The sequence below is a fragment of the Microtus ochrogaster genome, linkage group LG2 (genome assembly GCF_000317375.1).
Source record: "Microtus ochrogaster isolate Prairie Vole_2 linkage group LG2, MicOch1.0, whole genome shotgun sequence".
In the NCBI taxonomy this organism is placed as follows: Eukaryota; Metazoa; Chordata; class Mammalia; order Rodentia; family Cricetidae; genus Microtus; species Microtus ochrogaster.
In genome coordinates this window covers 34,987,699-35,009,519 of record NC_022028.1, presented here as the reverse complement: position 1 = coordinate 35,009,519, position 21,821 = coordinate 34,987,699, and the positions used below count along the sequence as shown (strand labels likewise).

General features: G+C 50.3%; 1 protein-coding gene across 1 annotated transcript in view; it reads left to right on the top strand.

Moving 5' to 3' along the window:
• Hk1 (hexokinase 1) overlaps positions 1–21,821 on the top strand; it is a 66,445-nt gene that overhangs the window by 27,926 nt on the left and 16,698 nt on the right. Inside the window, exons 3-9 of the mRNA XM_005360103.3 lie at positions 3,431–3,579; positions 9,968–10,087; positions 13,719–13,814; positions 14,376–14,475; positions 14,568–14,751; positions 18,430–18,585; positions 20,438–20,671. Of these exons, the coding sequence (XP_005360160.1) occupies positions 3,431–3,579; positions 9,968–10,087; positions 13,719–13,814; positions 14,376–14,475; positions 14,568–14,751; positions 18,430–18,585; positions 20,438–20,671 (1,039 nt within the window). The remainder of the gene's footprint in view (positions 1–3,430; positions 3,580–9,967; positions 10,088–13,718; positions 13,815–14,375; positions 14,476–14,567; positions 14,752–18,429; positions 18,586–20,437; positions 20,672–21,821) is intronic.

Below are 21,821 nucleotides of genomic sequence, written 5' to 3'. Positions count from 1 at the left end.
TTTGGTGCCCATCCTGGAACTCGCTCTGGAGACCAGGCTGGCCTTTTACTCGCAGAGATTCTCCTGCCTCTGCTTCCTGAGTGAGGGATTAAAAGCATGCACCACCACAGCCCAGCTGCAGTTTGGATTCTTATACACAACACAGAACTAAAGGGCAAAACCAGAAATAAATGCTACTTCATGAAAATGTGAAAATTTTTTGCCTAGCAATGGTATGCCCAGGGCTCAATGCCCAGCCCCACGAAAGTAACAAGAAAAATTTTTAAATGTTTGCACTTTCTTTGTTACTATATTTTAAAACTTGTTTATTTCTTACTATTGTGGACATATGATGCGTGTATGGCGGTATGCACGTGCTGGGGTACGTGTGTAGAGCTCAGAGGACAGTTGTGTGGAGTTGGTTCTCTCCTCCCATTCGTTATGGGGGGGCGAGTCCGGGAACTGAACTCAGATCTTCAGGTTTGCGCAGAAAGTGCTTTATCCATCTCACCAGTCCTGCTGCTGCTGCTGTTGTTGTATTTGTGTGAATGTATGTGGGAGAGTGTCCATGCGTTTATGGGAGCCAGAGGTCGATTTCAGGTGTTCAGCTGCTGTCTGTCTTATTTTTTTTTTTTTTTGGATAGGGTCTTTCATTGGTTTGGGGGGTAGCAAGTAGGCTAGGCTAGCTGGCCAGCGAGCACCCGGGATCCACTGTCCACCTTCCCAGTGCTGGATTACAATACATGCTACTGCACCTGGCTTTCTTTACAGGGTGCTGGGGATTGAACTCAGGTCCTCATGCTTGGGTAGCAAGCACTTTATTGAGTTATCTGTCCAACCTTTTCCTTCCCTCCCTTTCTCTTCCCTTCCCTTCCCTCTCCCCCCCCCCCACTTTATCCTGCTCTCTCTCTTTTGGCAGGAACTGAACTTATGTGGTGGTTTGAAAGAAAGTGACCCCCATAGGTTCATGTGTTAGAATGATTGGTCCCCATTACTGGAACTGTTTCAGAAGGATTAGGAGGTGTGGCCTTGGGGGAGGAGGTGTGTCACAGGGAATGGGCCCACGCCAGGCCCAGTCTTCTCTCTTTCTACCTGCTGCCTAGGTTATCAGATACATGCAAAACTCTCAGCTACTGCTCCGGCACCATGCCTGTCTGCTTCTCGCCAAGATGACTAGCCCTCTAGAACTGCAAGCAAGCTCCCAATTAAATGCTTTCTTTTATTAGAGTTGCCTTAGTCATGATGTCTCTTCATAGCAATAGAGCAGTGACTAAGACAACCCAGGCTAGCTAAGCAAACACTCTACTACTATTAAGCTACATCCCTGGCCCTACTTACTAATTAATGCCGTATCATGCTTGTGGAGGTCCGAGGACAACTCCTACCTTGTTGACACAGAGCCCCCGTTTCCTTTGCTGCAGTGTACACTCCAGACTGGCCCACAGGCTTCCAGCCCATTCTCCAGCCTCTGCCTCCCAAGTGGCCGTAGGAGTAGGGTTACAGATGTTTACAGATGTGCACCACCATATCTGGCATTTTACTTTGGTTTGGGGGTTGAACTCACATTGCCAAGCTTGAGTGATCAGTCCTCATACCCCCATATATCTGACATCAAGACCCCTCCTGTTTTGATCTGAGCAAAGGGTCTGGGTGGATATAGATGGGCAGTCTGTAGGTAGATGATGTTCCAACGTCAGCATTCATCAGAGAGATGTGGGTGACAGTGGAAAATGACATCACACACGCGTTCCTGAAGGTTCAGACAAACTAGAGATTTCATCCATCACAAACAGGAAAGTAATGCAGCCAGTTTGTGAGACACTGGCATTTCTACAGGCTAACCATGCTTTATCAGGCAGTCCGACCCCCTGCATACAGCCAAGAGAAATGAGGATGCGTGTCTGCATGTGCACACTCACACACACACACAAGCCCGTGTGCCAGTGTGCCTGGCAGTGTTGATCATACCAGCCCAAAGTGGACACGGCCCATGTCAACCAGCTAATGAAGGAATGAGTGAGATGTGGCGTGTGTAGACAGCGGGATGGCACTAACCACAAAAAGAACGGAGCGGAATGCTGATAAATAGTGCGGCGTAGAGGCACGTTAGGGAAACATTTTGCTAAGCGAAAAAAAGCAACCATTTATATGAAATGCCCAGAAAAGTGTTGTTTAATTCCATTTATTTATTTTTTGTCTGTGGTGTTATGGACCAACCCCAGCGCCTCTCATATGCTGAGCAAGTATTTTGCCACTGAGCTATATCCTAACCTTTGGATTTTTTAAAATATACACTCACCCTAGACAAGTTTTTACTGTGTAGCCCAGGTTAGCTTCGAACTTGTAATCCTTCTGTCTTAGCCTAAGTGCTGGGATCACAGGCATGTACCTCTATCCTTGGCTTGAAACGTACACTTTGAATGAATGAATTGCATGATGTGTGACTCAAATGGCAAACTGTGTGTGCGTGTGCTGTGTGTGTTAGTTATCCTCAGGGAAAGTGAGGTTCCGTAGGCTGATACTGATGGCCGTGGATATGAGGGCTACTGGTACTTAAGGAGACAAGGGTGGCTATCACTCCTGGCCTGGTAATCTGGACTGTAACATCAATGACACTATACGAAGTGAAAGCCACCAGTCACAAAACACTATTTATGCCTGATTCCACATATGAAATGTCTAGAACGGGTCACTTTCAGACAGTGCAGTGGGGGTTCCTAGGGAGAGATGGGGATGAGGAATTACTGGTTAATGGTATCCAAGTCACATTGGGTGATAGAAAAGTTTCGCCAGTAGCGATAGCTGCTCAACCTTGCGTTGTTCTTCACGACACTGAGCTGTGCACTCAAATGGTCCTAGTGCTAAGCTTCATGTTGTATATATCTTACAACAATAATGGAAAATCAACCCAAGGAGTAACCGGAGCTCTGGGCAAGCCATAGTTGGCATCTGAGCCAACGTGGAAGGAACCCCAGGCATAGGATGGACCTCAGCACAGGCTTTTCCTGTGCTGAAATCCTGTGCAAGCTGGGTGTGGTGGCACACACCTTTAATCCCTGCAGTTGGGAGGCTCAGGTAGGAGGGTTGGGAGTCTGGGGTCATCTTCAGCTACATAGCGATGTTGAGGCTAGCCTGGGCTACCTGAGACCCCATCTCAACAAACTAAAAAGTCAGCGTTGTGTGGTCTTTATTTATGGGCATCAGTGCTGCTCTTTAAAAGGGCTAAGGAATCCGAGGAAGGTGGAATGGAGCCTTGTGTCCTGTTCCACGCCTCTTCTGCAGTGTGAGACTAGAGTTGCTCCAGCAGGGCCAGGCGAGATGAACGCACTTTATGCTGAACGTGCCGTATGGCTGGTGGCAGAGACAGATAGGGCCAGATCCAAAGGGTGGATCCCCCCCAGGGTCTTCTCACACTTCAATCTGACATGACACCTCTTTCCTCCCTTGTCAGAAAAGGGGGATTTCATCGCCCTGGATCTCGGCGGGTCTTCCTTTCGTATCCTGCGGGTGCAGGTGAATCATGACAAGAACCAGAATGTCTTCATGGAGTCTGAGGTCTACGACACCCCAGAGAACATCGTACACGGCAGTGGAAGCCAGGTGGGTCCTCGTCTTCCTCGTTCTGTTCAGTTGAGCCAGCATCCCTTGGAGCACCCACAGGGGCCAGACTTCTGAAAGCTGGGGCATGGCAGGACTCACTGGCGGTCTGTCACAAGTGTCGATTGTAAAGGACCCCCAGTGGAGGGAGGAGGCAGCTGTGTGGAGCTGCTTATGCCTGAAGAGGCATGCACCGTCTGGTGAACTGGTGGTGTGGGCGCGGGTGAAGGCTGTGAGGAGGGAGGCCCCATGGCGTTGCTGCAAGTGCTTTTGCTCCTAAAGGATCCGGGGTTGTTTCCTTGGCAGAGGGTTAGCCTACCCTTTGGGTAGAAATGCCCGTCTCTCAGACCACTGGCTTCTTCACCCACTCCCTGGAAGCCAGGCCCAGTGGAGTGGTTCCCAGCTTGGGGTAGCGGGAGCTCTGTGCTCTTGATTTAATGGTGTGCACACACCCTTGGTTCAGCCAGCAGAGGCTGCAAGCTTTGCTTTGGAAATGGCCATCTCTCCTTGCATTTATACCCCCAGCTTCTCCTCCTTCCGCAGGACCTTGAGCAGGGCCAACCTTCCTCACCAAAGGATGTGTGCACACGTGGAGAAGACCTGTTTTGTGATGTGTGGTGGGTCCCTATCTCCCCAGGACCCTGTGACTAAGGTTCTGGAAGTCCCCTCGGGTTTTCACTCATCTCTGGGTCCCCTGAGCCTATCACACGGGGGTGCTCCATTACTCTTATGGATGGGAGCTTGTACCCACCCACATTCCACAGTGGGGCTGTGGTCTTGGTACAGTTAGAAGCTTGCCTGATTCCTGCTGGGGATGGTGTTCAAGTTCTCCACAGAAAGCCATGGTTCTGGGGTGGCCTGTGAGGTGAGGCCCAGGGGCCTTCTCTAGAGGATCCCACTTAGTGCCTAAGTTACTGTGGCTGAAGTCAGAGCAACCCACCTAGACAGGAGCTGGTCCTGGCCTTGAACTCTGCCTGCTGCTTGGATTCCGAGTTTTTCAGAGCATAACACAGTGAATGTGCAAGGAAACTCTGTCTCTGACGTGGGCAAGGCGCCTTATCATCAGCCACGGAGGCAGGTGAAGCCACGTTAGGTGGTCCTGCCTCCATCACTGGGCTTTAGAGACTGGTCCCTTCAGCTCAAGGATACTGCGTGGGAAAGGGAGGTCTCCTACCCATGTCCCCATTGCCCATTGAGTGGCTTCTTTTCTGTAGGTAGCCAGCAGCCTGCTTGGCAGGTCCTGGTCTGCCTAACAAGTGCTGGCTTATCGCTGTTGTTGGTCCCGAGGTTGAGCCACTGCTGAGACTGTCAGCATGCATGCAAACATTCCCTGTGTGCCTCGGCCTCTTAGGGCTTGTTTAGGGGGTGCCTCCATCCTAGGGGACACTTGCTCAGTAATTTCCTTCCAGCCTGGCCCCCAGTTTTCCTTCTTATCCCTGGGAACCTTCGCTTCCTGCTGTTTGTTTCTTCATTCCTTCTAAGTCACGTAAAACGATGATGACGGTGGTGGCGCGGTGTCTTATTTTATAGCACACATCAAGTGCCACGCTTGTAATGTGCAAATGGCTGACACATAAACACTTTCTGTCTCGTGACTCATTTAATCACCGTGGCAACCCTGTGGCGTAGGTATCCGTTATGTCCATCTTCATGAGAAGCTCTTGTCAGCTGTTTTAGTAGCTGGACAAATTCTGAGATTTCAGAGGTGATCTCACCCCTAGAAGCTACAGTTTCAGCCACTAGGACTTTTTTTTCTTTTCCTTTTTTTCATTTGTTTATTTACTTTGAAACCAGGTTCCACTATATAGCCCTGGTTGTCCTGGAACTCACTTTGCAATCTAGGCTGACCTCAGACTCACAGAGATCCACTTGCTTCTGCCTCCCAGAGCTGAGGTTAGAGGTGTGCCTTAGTACATCCAGCAAAAATTTAAATTATAGAAATGTGTGCCACATAACTGTAGGTGTAAATACCCCAAGAGGCCAGAAGAAGGCATTGGGTCCTCTGGAATTGGGGCTACAGGTATTGTGAGCCACCTGATATGGATGCCACCAACCTAACTTGAGTGTTCTTGACCTCTGTCTCAGTTAGGGTTTCTATTACTGTGAAGAGACACCGTAACCACAGCAACTCTTATAAAGAACACATTTAATTGGGTAGCTTACAGTTCAGAGGTTCGATCCGTTATCGTCATGGTGGGGAGCATGGCGGCATGCAGGCAGATGTGGTGCTGGAGCTGAGAGCGCTACATCTTGCAGGCAACATGAAGTCAACTGACCACTTGGTAGTGTCTTGAGCATAGGAAACCTCAAAGCCCACCCCCATAGTGAACACACTTCCTCTGGCAAGGCCACACCTACGTCAACAAAGCCACACCTCCTAACAGTGCCGCTCCCTATGAGTTTATGGGGGGTCAGTTACGTTCAAACTTCCATAACCTCTGAGCCTCTATTTGTTTCTTAGATCTTTGATGATGAGAAAATGTGGCCGTGGACAGGAGCTTAGATCAGGATGCTAGGGGAGCAGGGTGGGAGGAAGGATGGGGATGAAGTTAGAACATCTCTAGCAGCATTCTGGTGATAGCGGTTGCCTGGTATCGAGTGGCCCATCTCCTGAGATCGCTGACTACTTCTGTGGAGCTCTGTGGTGACCCGGGTCCTCATGTTACCTGGAGCTGCTCAGACTCACTGGCTATGAACAATGAAGGCTTAAGGGACTGGATCCTGTGGGGGATCTCATCCTCTGTGATGTGTAGATGTTTGGGGTGTTGTTGTTTGTTTGTTTGCTTTTTTGTTTTTTGGTTTGTCGAGACAGTGTCTCTCTGTGTAACAGTCTAGCTGTCCTGGAACTAGCTCTTGTAGACCAGGCTGGCCTCGAACTCACAGAGATCCACCTGACTCTGCCACCCAAGTGCTGGACTAGAGGTGTGCACCACCACTGCCCGGCTTGATGTTTTAAACGGATTTTAAACCTGTCATCTGGAATACTGTTAAGCTTAGAGATGAGCAGACAGTATGTTCACCCTGCAGGGCCCCCACTCAGTCTCCCTTTCTCCCCTCTCACCCACATGGTATCTCAAAGCCTCCCTCGGTTTTCAGCTTTCTGATTTCAGAAGCTACACACAACATCGCTAAAACACGGCTTAAGTGACCAGGGAGTCAGCTCGGCTGTCATTGTCCTTGCTGCACAAAAGTGAGGACCTGAGTTTGGGTCCCAGAATTCACATAAAAAGTTGGGTGTAGCCGGGTGGTGGTGGCACACACCTTTAATCCCACCCCAGCACTTTGGAGGCTGAGGCAGGTGGATCTCTTGAGCCCGAGGCCAGCCTGGTTTGCAGGGCAGCCAAGGTTACACACAGAAGCCATGTCTCAAAGAAAAAGAAAACCAAACAACAAGGGCTGGAGAGATGGCTCAGTGGTTAAGAGCATTGCCTGCTCTTCCAAAGGTCCTGAGTTCAATTCCCAGCAATCATATGGTGGCTCACAACCATCTGTAATGAGGTCTGGTGCCCTCTTCTGCCCTGCAGGCATACAAGCAAACAGAATAATGTATACCTAATAAATAAATAAATATTAAAAAAAAAAAAAGAAAACCAAACAACAAGCTGGATGTGGCTGCCCAAATGGCTGTAACCCCAATACTTTCGGAAAACAGAGACAGGAGGAAGGCCTGAGCTAGCTCGCTGGCTTCAGATTCAATGAGACACCTTCTCTCAAGGTAATAAAACAGAACGAACACTTGATATTGTCCCCTGGTGTCAGTTATGAGCACCGGAACACACATGTTGATACACATGTGCATATACATCTTATACACACACCACACACACGTAAGCACGCACACACTCACACACACACAAACATCAGTTTTGATAAATTTTGAATAATACTTAACATTGTTGCTTTTCTTATTTGTTTCGTTTTGCCATTATTTGCCCTGCTAGTCAGTTGACTCTCTCTCTCTCTCTCTCTCTCTCTCTCTCTCTCTCTCTCTCTCTCTGTGTGTGTGTGTGTGTAGCATATGTATTTACAAGTTGTGTGGGTGCTCATACACGTTTGTGAGAACACAAATGTAGAGGCCAGAGATTGCTGTCAGGTAGCCTTTCTCCAACACGCTCTACATTATATGTTTGAGACACAGCCTCTCATTGAACCCAGGTTCACTGACTGACTGGCCAGGCTGGCGAGCTGCTCTGTCTCTTCCTCCCCCACACCAGGGCCGCAGTACACTACCTCGCCTGGCCCTTTATATGTGTTCTGGGGATCTGAACTCGGGTCCTCATGCTTGCGGGGAGGGCACTTTACCAACTGAGCCATCTTGCCCCTCAAAAAAATTGATTTTTTTTCGTGTGTGTGTGGAGGTGCACATGTGCCACAGTGGGAGCATGTGGAGGTCAGAGGTCAGCTTGTCAGAGGTAGTTCTTTCTTTCCATCATGTGGGGCCTAAGTGTTGAACCCAGTCTCCCAGTCTTGGTGGGAAGCACTTATCTGCTAAGCTATCTTGTTGGCCCTAAAATGTTTGTTTATTTTTAGCTAGCTCAGGCTGGCCCGGAACTTGCTATATAGTCCAGACTGGCCTCATACTCATTTTCCTCCCTCTTCCTCCCAAGTGTGAGATTATAAATATAAGTCACTAGAGCCTCTGTGTGTAGTTTTAAAATAACGAGCATGCTGTCAGGAAGGTGATGAGGGTTCATTCATTCATTCATTCATTCATTCCATTTACTTTGTGGTCCTGGGTATTGAGTCCAGGGTCTTGGGATGCTGGACAAGTGCTCCACCACTGGGCTGCATCCCAAGCTCATTTCTTACCTTTTGTTCCAGAAGACAGGGCATCTCTAAGATGCCTAGCCTAGCATGGAACTTAACTGTCACTCCGGCTGGCCTGAAACTCTGGACCCTCCTCCCGCAGCTTCTCCAGTGCTAGGATCATAGGTGTGCACCGGTACACCCAGTGCAGCTGGGCTTTATCAGCTGCTATGGGGAGATGCATTTGGCTCTGCTCCAGGTGCTGGGTATGGGTTCCCAGTGCCTGCTGTGGCCCTGTTGCTGCTGCGGTGAGCCATTTCAGGCCCTGCCCTTCCCGCAAGACCATTTTTCCTTCCTTCAGCTCACCGAGACCAGGAGTGCCTGGAGCCCCCGGTGCAGCTGGCACAGGGCTCAAGAACTGACTTAGGAAGGGGTTTGTATCAGTCTGAAGTAGGTCACAGGAAGCTTAGCCTGGTTTCTCCAGAGAGGACGGTCACGTGTCTCTTGAGTCCCAGATACTGTTGCAGTGTGTGTAGCCTGAGTAATAGTGACTCCTCACCAAGGCTCCCAAGTCAGAATGGGCCGGGCGTTCCCTAACCCCAGCAGTGAGTCAGGTCCTCTCTAAGCTGGGTCAAGGTGACTAAGGTTTGGCACTTTGACACCAACCATCCTCTTCTGAACTCCAAGGAGCTCTGTGGGGGCTCCCAAAGGCCCACTACCCTCAGTAGTATTGAGTCAGAGCCAGCGGGCTTGCGTGGCAATGCTGGATGCATGCTGTGGGATAGTCACAGCATGGCGTATTTATACAGTGATGAGCGGGGCAGCCCTTAAAGATGCGTGGATGACTCAGAATAGAGACAGCCGAGAGCACACCTGGCTCCTTTTCCAGTCCTACAAGAGAGTGTTAGAAATTGGGGTTGCAGGAGAGACCCCAGGGCCGTGAAGGTAGCATCTGGGTTTTTATTGTTATTGTTTAAAACAGGGTTTCACTCCATTGCCTAGCATTGCCTTGAACTTGTTCAAGGCAATCCTCTTGCCTCAGACTCCCGAGTGCTAGAATTGTGGACTTGCGCTACCATGTCTAACTTGTCATGTGGGTTTGATATTAGTATATTTCTTTGGGCGTTAGGTCCCAGGGATCAGACACGGGCGTTGTGGCTACACAAGTGCTGTACGCTAATCCAGACCCCCAGCCCCACTTATACTTCTGGACGTGGGTGTCGGCGATGGGGCAGGTGCAACTTGCGAGAGCCTTGTGACTGCCACACTTGGATTCCATGCATTTTAGGAAGTGCTCATCTTTCCTCCAGGAGGTGAAGCAAAAACACAATGCTTTGATTGATAGTTCCAACCATGGAGCTGCCTGAGGAATTCCAGGGTCAGCGTGGGGAGTGAGGGAGTGACCAGCTGATGGAAACCCATGGCCAGGGTGCCATGGAAGACTCTTTGTTGGTTCTCTGTGTTTCTAATGTCCCTTCAGTGCCTAGATGACCAGTGACCTTTGTGGGGCTGGAGGTGTTCTGTGAGAGCTGGTTGCTGGTACAAACACCCACAAATGCACGTGTGCGCATACGCACGCACACACTCACTCTGAAACAGTCCTCTTTCTGCCCCCACCCTGATGTCCCTCTTCTGTACCTTCCAGCTTTTTGATCATGTCGCTGAGTGCCTGGGAGACTTCATGGAGAAAAGGAAGATCAAAGACAAGAAACTGCCCGTGGGATTCACCTTTTCTTTCCCCTGCCGACAATCCAAAATAGACGAGGTGAGGATGCCTTGGGGTCGGTTGGTTTCCAAAGATGGCAGCCACGCCCTCAGGTCTCTTCCCCTTGCTTTTATGGGTGACTTGCATGCCTCATGGTTTTGGAACCATTTGCCAAAATTAATGTGAGCTTGTGGGGTCGTGTTTCTTTTCCTTCTTTATGCCCCACCCCACCCCCAAACCTCTTCTGCGGGGGCAAATGCATCCCAGGCTGCTCTCTAGATAGTAGCCTAGGATGACTTTGAACTTGTGGTCCTCCTTCCTTGCCTGACTTATGTGATGCTGGGGACTGAACCCCAAATCTAGTGCACGCTGGGCAAGCACTCTACCCGCTCAGCCATGCCTCCAGCCTGTTCTGCCGACCAGTTGCTTTAGTTGCTGGTGTAGTTTTAGCGGTCAGTTATGGTACTTACAGCCACCAGGTGGAGGGAGCCATTGATGGGGCTCTCGTAGGTGAGCAAGGTAGACAGGCTCGGTAGCTATGCAGAGAAGCGATGTCGGGACTGAAGTGTGTTGACCTGGAAGCCACATGGCGACTGCGAGTCTGGGCAGGTGCTGTGCCTCAGGAATCAGGATGTCTTCCTTAAGAGAAACCTCTGGCTTCCTTGTCGAGCTCCCAGGTGGCCGACTTGTCCCGGCAACTTTCCTGTTTGCTGTCTGTTCATTCATGCATCTGTTTGGCAAGGATACACTCAGCTCTACCCTGTGGTAAAACTGCTCCTCAGAGAGCTGCAAAGAGGTGGAAAAAGTAGGCGGAGCTTGTTCCTTTTCTATGTGAAGGGTCAGAACAAGCCCCCACCCCACTGTGTGTGTGTGTGTGTGTGTGTGTGTGTGTGTGTGTGTACCAATGCCAGTTAACTTTGAGGGCCCAGCAGGCCCCAGGCCCATGTTTTCAAGTGCACTTCACAGCTAACACATAATCTCTGTGAGTTAAGTGCTTCTGAGCCCCCTTATGGATGGAGAAACTGAGGCTTGCCTGCAGCCCAGGAGCCAGCGGAGAATGTGATTTCACACCAGTCTACTTTACTGCAGCATTTGGGTACCGGGTGTCCTGCATGCTTGCTTTTCGGCAGTACCTGGACCCCTTTGTTGATGGGGTCCCTGTTGCTGCTTTTCCTGATGCCGGAGGCTGTGCGTTTGTCTGACCTGCAGAATCAGGAGAAGGGCTCAGTAGATCTAGCCTCTTGTTTTAGGATAGAGAGCCGAGGCTTTCATGGGGTGACCCGGATTATTCATGATTGAACCGAGAGCACCTGGGTCTTACCTTGCATTTTGTGGCCCCCTCCCTTGAGTACCTCTGAGATGTTCCTGTCCCCACTTCTCTCCATCTGGAACTTGGGTAAGTCCCATCTAGACTCCCTAGATACCTGTCAGTTTGATACCTCCAAGCTGTTCAGAGCAGTTGGGCCCCCAGAGTACCTCTCCCAGCCCTTCCTCAACGCTTGCTATTGTGTGATAACATGGGAGGAAGGTCCCAGTTCCTCAGAAGGCACCTAAACCTAGATCATGATGAACTGTGTGTGTGTGTGTGTGTGTGTGTGTGTGTGTGTGTGTGTATGTGTGTATGTGTGTGTTTCTGCCAATACTTTCACATCACTGAGAAAGTTTAGTTTGTACATTAGGCACATTAAAAGATTAATAACCGTTGCTAATGATGGAACAGTTCGGTTTGCTATAGCAAGAGTTATGTGAAGATATGTTCTCAGAATATCCAATTGCTGGGCAGAGATCCCACTCAGTTCAGTGCTTGCCTCGTAGGCATGAAGCCCTGGGGTTGATCCCCAGCTCGGTACATGCTGGTAATTCCAACACAGTCATAACCCAGGACTTGGGAGGTGGAGGCAGGAGGATCCGAGGCTCAAGGTCATTCTCAGCTGCTTAGCAAGTTCAAAGCCAAAGTAGGACACATGAGACCCTATCTCAAAAAGTCAATTACTCTTTGAGACCTGGCAGTTGGTCTAATAACCGAGATGGCTGCTAAGTGACCAACGTGATGACTAAGTGTCTAACAGGCACTGGGCCAGGCCCTGAGATAGCATGGCTAGCGGATATGGCCTAGCCTCCAGAAAGCAGTCTTTGAAGCAGGGAGGAAGGGGTGGCAGGAGGGACATCCTCCTGGGGACAGGAGCCTGCAGGATGGAACAGATGTGGGTGTGGGTGTTGTGGGCAGAGGAGGAGCCGGAAGTGTGACTTACCTACCAACTCTGACCCCCATGGAGGAAGGGTTCAAGGCTGGGGCCTCCATTGCCCAAAGCTAAACCAACTCCATTCTTCTCAACATACAAAATGTTCCTCAGGGGAATGAGATAATACCCACCAGGAAGTGGGTAGGAGCTTGGCTCCAGTCACCCAAGTCCGTGTTTGTTTCAGTGGAGGCTGAAGGGAAGAAAACAGTAACCAGGGTCATTTCTAATGCTGGGCTTAGTTATTCTTGCTCCAGAGTGTAGGATCACAAACTCAATGAGGGTTTGCCCACTCCTGTGCAGCCCGTAGTCTGCACGCCTCTCAGAGCCAGGTCAGGCCCCTCTTCTTTGTATAAGCCCTGGGAGGCTAGCAGGGCCTTGCCAATGATCGTGGCAAAGCTGCTGTGTCTATAGCAACCTTCCCCACTGAGAAAAGAGCGGCCAAGTAGGATTCTTTTATTCTCTCTTTTACTATTATTTTTTTAAGGCCATGTGTGAAAACCATTGCAATGATACAAAGTGTAATGTAGAGCTAAGTCCCAACTCACGCATGCTCCCGGGAACGCAGCCTAGTCAGCCTCTCTTCTGCTTGCTGTTGCTCCACGAACGTGCAAGCAGAGATGAGCATCGTACTATCCGATGGTGGATGCGTCACGTACAGATGGGGGTGGAAGGCTCAAAGCAGCACAGGTCCCACAGTGCTTCAGTACCACAGCCCTGGCAAGGCTAATTTGTTTAGCATGGCTTTTCCCTCTTTTGTTTGGTTGTGGATTGGAAGTTGAGGCCTGGCTGAAAAGTTGAGGAGGTGATCCATCAACCAGGTCTTACTGGTTTCTCTGGCTCTCTCTCCCATCAGTTTTAAGTTTGTGTGCTTTTGGGGAGCACCTTTACCCAGTGAGCCACCTTGCTGGCCCATTGTTTTTCCTTGTGTCCCAAAAAGGTCAGGTGAGGGTGTCAGATCCTCTGGAACTGGAGTTACAGGTGCTTGTGAGTCATCAAATACGGATGCTGAGAACTGAACTCAGGTCCTCTCCCCAGCTACTGAATACTCTTAACTGCTGAGGCTTCTCTTCAGCTCTTTTGAATGGGTCCTGGCTGACATCCACCTGGGTGTGCATAAGAAAGATGGCTCCAAACCGGAGGACCCCGGTTCGATTCCCAGTACCCACATGGTGGCTCACAATTGTCCAGTTCCAGGGGTTCCGACACCCTCACACAGTCATACATGCAGACAAAACACCAATGCACATAAAATAAAAATAAATAAAATAAATCATTAAAAAAAAGTTGCCCCGGAGAACCCATTAAGTGGATAGACAGCTCTGGCTCCAATGTGACTTGGTAGAGGCCACTTGTCACTGAGGGCGTCTGCTCTGTCCCCGTGCAGGAGTAGCCCCCAAGGCCGTGGGCTGCCATTCTGCTCTCATCCACTTTCTCACTTTCTTTCACAGGCTATCCTGATCACATGGACAAAGCGGTTCAAAGCCAGTGGTGTGGAAGGGACAGACGTGGTCAAGCTGCTGAATAAAGCCATTAAGAAGCGAGGGGTAATTTTTCTTAGGTTGTGCAGATTCGGGTATGGGACAATCTCCATCTTAAAACGGCGTACCGCTCATGCTGCCCGGAGGGGAGGGACACGGAAGTTCTGTGGTCTGAACACCCTGACAGGGGACAAGTGAGAATCCCAGCCCAGTGGAGCAAGTCAGATATGAAGTCTCAGAAGAGCCACCAGAGGTGGCCTGCGGCAGAGAGACCCTCCGGGGTAACCTGCGGGGGATTAGAGCACTGGACTCTGCTTTCCTCCTGCGCATGCGGAATTGCCAGCTGCGCTTTGGAGGCTTGCAGAGGAATGTAGGTAGCTCCGCAAGAAAAATACACTCCCCAAAGAATCCCGAGCCAGATAATTAAGGGGACCTTGCAGTTTCCATAACGTAATCACCGCTCTCTAATCCAGTTAATTGAGTCCTGGCTGCAGTGAAGCCAGCGCCACCCACTAGCTTGGTAGCGTGTGAGAATTGAAGCATGCCTGCCAAGCTTGTCTCTGGGGTTGGGATTTCTGCACCCATGTGGGAGCTGATGGTGACGTTCTCTTCATCGCTGGTCCCCAGGACTATGACGCTAACATTGTGGCTGTGGTGAATGACACAGTGGGGACCATGATGACCTGCGGCTACGATGACCAACAGTGTGAAGTTGGCCTGATCATTGGTAGGTGCCTCCTGAGCTCCGTCCTTTGCGCAGCCCATGAGGTCCCCTCCCCTTCCGTGTGTGGTCACGACTCCCCACCTTGTTTCTCCCAGGTACTGGCACCAACGCTTGCTACATGGAGGAGCTGCGACACATTGACCTGGTGGAAGGCGACGAGGGGAGGATGTGCATTAACACGGAGTGGGGAGCCTTTGGGGACGACGGGTCCCTGGAAGACATCCGGACCGAGTTTGACAGAGAGTTAGACCGGGGGTCCCTCAACCCTGGGAAGCAGTTGTGAGTAGACTTTCTCTTCCCAACTACATATGTCTAACTTAAGAAGCACTTAGCGAAAGATTGCTGGGTAGACAGGAAAGCTATAAATTCAGGTAGCCACAAATGCTGTCACCCATTGGTTTGGTTTGGTTTGGTCACACGGGTGTGGACCACGGGGCTCTGGCATGCTAGGCAAACACTCTACCACCGAGCCACATTGTCAGCCTTTAAACTGTATTTTCTTTGTTTTGAAACGGAGTCTTAAGTTGCCTAGCTTGGTCTTGAACTTACAGTCTTCCAGTCTCAACCTCCTGCGTAGCTGAGATGACAGGCTTGCACTATCAGCCCGCCCTCTATTTCAGATTTGCGTGACCGGACTTTTCTTGCTTGGTTAGCTGTAAAGGTATGGAGTTCATACCTTTAAAGGCAAGTTAGTAGATGAGGGTGCTTCGTGTGTAAGCCTGACAACTTGAGTTCAAGTCCTGAAACCCACGTAAAGATAGGGAGAGAGCCGCAGAGTTGTTCTCTGATCTCCATGTGTGTCATGGCATGTGCGCCCATGAACACATAAATGTGCACACACACACACACACACACACACACAATAATAATAATTTTTTTTTTTAATTTAGAGCTGGAGAGATAGCTTTGTGTTTAGAACCCTGACTGCTCTTCAGGGGACCTAAGTTCAATCCCCAATGCTCACACAGCAACTCCAAACCATAACTCCAGTTCCAGATTTGCACACAGTTCTGACTTTCACGGCGCCAAGCACACACCTGGTACACAGACATACAGGCAGGCAAAAATCTCCATACATATCAAGTTATAGATTAATTGACAATGTCAAATAACATACTTTCATTTAATCCCCTATGATTGGGACAAGCGATGTAGCTCGGTTGGTAGAGTGCCTGCCAGGCATGCGCGAGACCCTGGGCTCCATCCCTAGTATGTCATAAACTGGGTGCAGTGATACATGTCTATAGTCCTGTCATCAGGAGGTGGTAGACGAGGATCACAAGTTCAAGGTCATCCTGTGCTATAGTGTGTTCAAAGACAGCCGAGGCTACGTGAGACACCCCCCCCCATCTCAAATGAATATATAAATATAGCTTTGGAAGTGCCAGACACAGGCAAGGTCGTAAGCACACAGTAGCCAGACTTCACGGTCATGACCTGTGTGAACATGGGTCCTCTGTAGAGGAAACAAAGGCCTAGATGTGCAACAGAATTGAGAGGAATCGGCTGTCGGGCCCTGCTTGCCTTCTGCCAGCTCAGGGATTCCAGCCTAGACTCGGCGGGGCTCTTCCCACAGGAGCCCGTGCAGTGGCTGAACAGCCAGGCCATGGAGCTTTCCACTCTCTGGAGCCGAGCGGGCCTGCCTGGGCCTGTAAGGAACAGGGGAACAATGAAGACTGTGTTTGGAAGGAGACCGTGTGCTGTACCGACAGGCCAGGCTGGGTGCTCGAGGGCCCGGCAGCATCTTTGGCTGCTGGATGGCTCTGACTGGAACAAATTGTTTTGCTGTGTCACTGCCAGCCCTGGGGGTGCCAGCCGGCCAGCCAGCCAGCCAGCCAGCCAGCCAGCCAGCCACCCTCAAGAGGAGGTCTCTGATCTGCATGGCTTAGGGGTTCCTTCCGGTCCCTGACCAACCATACTTGGGTCTGACTCAAATATGGTGTCAAGCCCCAGAGTCCTCAGACTGAGTCTTCACTTGGCATGTGCTGTTTCCATCCACGGACTCCCCTAGGTACTCCGTCCTCATGTCACATTCATTGTGAGATTGGCCCATTCCTGAATTTGGCCAGAGCAGTGGAGTGAGCTGATTGGCCTTCAGCTACCCAAAGCCCACCTCTGGCTGTTAGAGGGAGGCCAGTGGGCAAAGGATGCTGTGAGGGGCTGGGGATGCAGCAAGGCTGGCAGTGTTTGCGTAACACACACAACAGCCCTGAGTCGGAATCCCAGTACCGTATAAACCAGACCTCATCGCACACACCTATAATCCCAGGCCTCCTGGAGACAGGAGACTCAGAAATTCAAGCTCATCTTTGCTGCAGATCAAACTTTAGACCAGCCTGTAACTAACTAAACAAAAAACCTGAAACCATCAGACACAGAGACAGACATCTGTTGATCTCAGCTCCTTACAGTTCCAGGTCTCAGCTCCTGCACCCAGAAAGTGAAGATTTAGGGCTCCAGGGCTGAGGGGTCTGAGTTCCAAACCCAGATCTGCTGTTCTTCCATGAATAGGTATATTGACTTCTCTGAACTTCAGCTTCTCCATGGTAGAGCGATCCTCAGGGGCCCATGTTATTGGGAAGCTTCCCATCCCTGATACCTGTCATCTCCAGCTTTGTCATCAAGCACCAAGGCTGTGATCAGCATATGTACAGGGGTGAGGGAGATGGTTCAGCAGCTAGGAGTATATACCGCTCTTGCAGAGGACCGAAGTTCAGGATCCATGTCAGGCAGCTCAAAACCACCCTCTGTGAGCACATATACTCTGGCACACAGACAACATACACACAACACATAATTAATAATTTTTAAAACAAATGTACAAGTAACCACTTTCCTCATGGAGAATAGCTTCCCCCACCTTTCAAAATAGACATTTTTTCCTCTTCTATAGCATAAATTCTAATTTATTTATTTATATTTTTCAACACAGGGTTTCTCAGTGTAGCCTTGCCTGTCCTGGAACTTGCTCTGTAGACCAGGCTGGCTTCTAACTCAGTGCTCCGCCTGCCTCTGCCTCCCAAGTGCTGGGATTAAAGGCGTGTGCCACCACTGCCTGTCTAAATTCTAATTGGTCTTAATAATAAAAACTTGGAGTCAGCTATCAGGGTGAAAGCTGAAGGGTCAGAGAAGCAGAGCAGCCAGTTACTAGAGTTCTTACCTCTGCCAATGCTCAGACCAAAGGGGCGACCCTGTCCTCAGACTGACTGCTTCAGATTGCATTCAGCCCCTGTCCCCTCCTGCCTTACATTCCTCTTCACCCAGCCATATCATTCTAGCCTCCACCTCCCTAGTGCTGGGATCATCTTTACGTGAGCTCTGTTTCTCTTTTAGACTGGGTCAGTTTCCTGTAGCCCAGGGTGACCTTGAATTAACAGAGATCCGCCTGCCTCTGTGAGTCCTGGGATTAAAGCTGTGCACCACCACTGCAAGTGGCTTAGCTTGGCACTCTGATCTTCAGGCAAGATTTATTTGTTAAAACACAAACAAAATATCACTACACACTCTTCTGAGCTGGGCATTTCCTGGCTACCTCCGTTCTGGAAGGCTCTGTGGTATAGTGCTAGGAATGACGGTCCCATGAAAGTACATCATGCGGTTGTGTAAGAGATGATCCTTTTGTTTGTGTGGCGCCCCTCTCACCTGCCCCCCAATCTAAACCCTAACAGTTCCCTACCTCCAGGCAGCCTTCCTCACCTGTCCTGCCCTGCAGTGTCCTGTCCTCCTGGGTGGCCACCCTGTCTAGAATCAGCGACCCTCTGTTGAACCGCACCCGCACCAGTGACCTTGCCTACCACAGAGCCTGGGAGCTTGAGAGAGGCAGTGGGTCCCTTCTGCTTTTCCGCTGTCGGCTCCTTGAATGCTGACCCTGGTGTTGGAAGAGAGGGAACTTAGATACCTATGGGATTCCTTCCTGCGTCGGAGGGAATTTAGATACCTATGGATTCCCTCCTGCAGGTTTGAGAAGATGGTCAGCGGCATGTACATGGGGGAGCTGGTCCGGCTCATCCTGGTGAAGATGGCCAAGGAAGGCCTCCTGTTTGAGGGGCGCATCACTCCGGAGCTGCTCACCAGGGGCAAGTTCAACACAAGTGACGTGTCAGCCATTGAAAAGTAGGTACCATCTGGGGGCTTAGGAGGGAGGCAGGGGCCTGCTAACTCTTGACTGGGGACAGCTTCTCCCCAAACACCAGGCTCTCTGGATCAATCTCCCCTTACCCTCAGGAGCCGGCCTAACCCCACTGGTTTATCTACACAATCTTTCTGCTAAGGTCTTTAAAAAAACAGCTGAGGGGCCTAGAGAGATGACTCAGCAGGTTCAGTCCCCAGCACCCTCATGGCAGCTCACAGTCACCTGTTTCCAGGGATCCAACTTCTGGCCTCTGCAGGCGCTGACCACGCGTGTGGTGCACCAGAAAAACCACAGACATAAAAAGAAATAAGTCTTAAGAAGAAAAAAAGAAATAACTTAGTACAAGTGTTTTATGGATAATTTTCTTGTGTGGTTTCAAAAACTGCGCCCTCCTCTCTCTTACACAAACACACACATCTCACACACACACACACACACACCACAAACACACTGCACACTCTCTCACTACACATCCACTCCCTAACCTGACCTTCCCCACCCGTGTAAGATTCTAATCAATGGAGCTGATGATTCCAGTGTTGAGCAAGGGACCGACCAAAGCTGGGCCTGGATTCTTGGAATTCCCTCTTGGTGTATCATGGCCTTTCCCAAATTGTGTTCTATGGAACCTAGAGGCGTCCAGTCAATGACTGGATAGTTCTGTGGCCTATTCATTAATTAGGATACCAACGAAACCTGACCACTGTGGCTAACCCAACATTACCCAAACTTCTTTTGAGCCCAAACTGCCTCCCTGCTTCCATATGTTCTCAGAGAATGCCTGTGGACAGCCATGTTCCCTAAAATTCAAATTTAGGAACTACTGGCTAATAGATAGAAAAGGAGAAAGTCCGGGCAGCATCCTGGCCTCTGCCCTTTGGCATCCCATGGGATGCTGAGAATCTACCATCTTGACTGTTAGGCACAGGCCTGCCTGCAGTCTGAGAGACTCACAGTGTGGTGCAGCTCAGGGTCCCAAGCCTAAAGGACTCGTGTGCCGTGCGTAGCTTCTGTGTTCCACCAGGTCCAGGAGGCTTCATGTAGCCACGGGAGGCCATCAGCAAGACGCGAGGCAGCTTGCTGCTCCGTGTCATCTGTCCCCACATGAGTTACCTGCAGCGTGCCCTCACTGGTCCTAGGAAATTCACATCATGCCAGCAAAACTTTGCTTTGGCTCCGACAGTTTGAACATAGCTGTCCCTGTGGTTAAAGAAAGAGGCCACCAGGAGGACGAGCACTTTCCTGGACTCCCGCTCTTGGCCTGAGCCTGTGTTGGAGTTTGTCATTGGGTTCTCTTTTGGCTCTGGTCCTGAGATTCTGTGTGCAGGCTGTAACTTAATTTCAGAGTCACTGGTGAAGGAAGTCCTTGGCCTGTTTCTGCCACTGGGTCTTTGGTTACTGTGAACCATAACTGCAGAGAGAGAGAGGGAGGGGGACAGAGAGATTTTAAAAACTAACCTGAAACTAAAAAGATACATAAAACGTGTATGCAGAAAATTAGAATTTTACAGAAAACGTCGGGACATACTTGTAAGCAACCCAGATCCTCATGAGGAGAGGTTCCCCTTCACTATGAGCACTAACTCCCGGACAGAAACAGTTCTACTTGCTCACGGGCTGTGTGTGCGGTCTCCCCTCTCTGAGGCCTGGCATGATGTAGTGTTTCCACCAGCCAGATCTTCCTTAGGCAAGCGCACCCGTCCCAGGTGTTTCACAGTGCCCAGGCTGCATTTTGGGTTCTGCCTTCCCCAGCTTTGGCTCCCAACTCTGGTGCTTGCTCTCCACAGCCTGGCATGGTCCCAAACTCACGAAGTTTGGCCTCTCACCTCACAGGAATAAGGAAGGCATTCAAAATGCCAAGGAAATCTTAACCCGCTTGGGAGTGGAGCCGTCTGACGATGACTGTGTCTCGGTCCAGCACGTATGCACTATCGTCTCCTTCCGTTCAGCCAACCTAGTGGCTGCCACGCTCGGGGCCATCTTGAACCGCCTGCGTGACAACAAGGGCACAGCCAGGCTTCGGACCACAGTTGGTGTGGACGGTTCTCTCTACAAGACACACCCACAGTGAGTCCAGCCTCTGTTGTATTTATTTTATTAGTGTCCCCCCGCCCCCCACCCCCCCCGTCTGAGACCAGGGCCCTTCCAAGAGGGCAGACTGCGCACCCACCACGGGTATGGTTCGGGAAGATAAGACAGTGGGAAGTGCCTAGTTCCGGGAAATCGGGCTAGGAGTTGCTCACGTGGGACGGCCCACCCTCAGTGTCTTCTCACGTGCCGTTCCTGCAGTCTACTTCTGGGTCTTTCACTTCCCAAGGTGAGATGGTCTTCTCTAGACAGGAATGTGAGGCGTCACGTGTCCGCAGCCTGGCTGCATTTTATCCAGAGGGACGGCATCCCCTTTAGAACTGGAACTTAAGGCGGGCCGGGTGGCACACGCCTTTAGTCCCAGCACTCGGGAGGCAGAGGCAGGTGGATCTCTGAGTCTGAGGCCAGCACGTAAACAAAGACTAACTTGCAGCAGGTGTTTCTCATTTCAGAATTACTAGAAACTTGAGACCATTTAAAAAAAGTTTCTGAGCCAATAGAAATCATTCTTAATCCGTTCCTTGGAGGCTATGACCGCTGGTATTTTGGGGAAACGGCTTTTCCTGTTTCCTTTGGCAGGCAGCCTTCCATGCAGCATGACACAGTTCTGTGTTTCCTGCTGGCCTAAGCTTTTCTTCTAGGGAGGAGGGGAAGAGCCGAGTGGAAATAAAAACAGAACAAGAGGGTGACTGAGCCCTGTCTCTGCGCTAATTCCTTCTGTCAGCTCCTCACTAAACCCATTTTTTTCCCAGCACTCCACCTTCAGGCGCTGGTCTCCCTGAGTCCAAGGTCAATTCTGGCTCCTCACTTGCCTTGGCAGCAGCAGTGCTCACTCACCCCGTTTCTCAGATTGAAGCACTTGACTTCGGCCCCTGTGACACTTTTAATACAGCAGAGGAAAGAACTCCCCCTCCCTTTACTTTTTATCATTTGAAACAAAGTCTTTCTGTGTAGCCCAGGCTGGTCTGAAATTGACTGGTCTGGAGCTAATGGTGGCAGGCTTTCTGATTCACACAAGATGGTATGGGTCCTTGAATTTTTATTTATTTATTTTTTTTTTGTAGGTAAAACTCATTGTAAGCAGTTTTGGATAATCTCCCTTTCTGTGCTTGTGTGTGTGTGTGTGTGT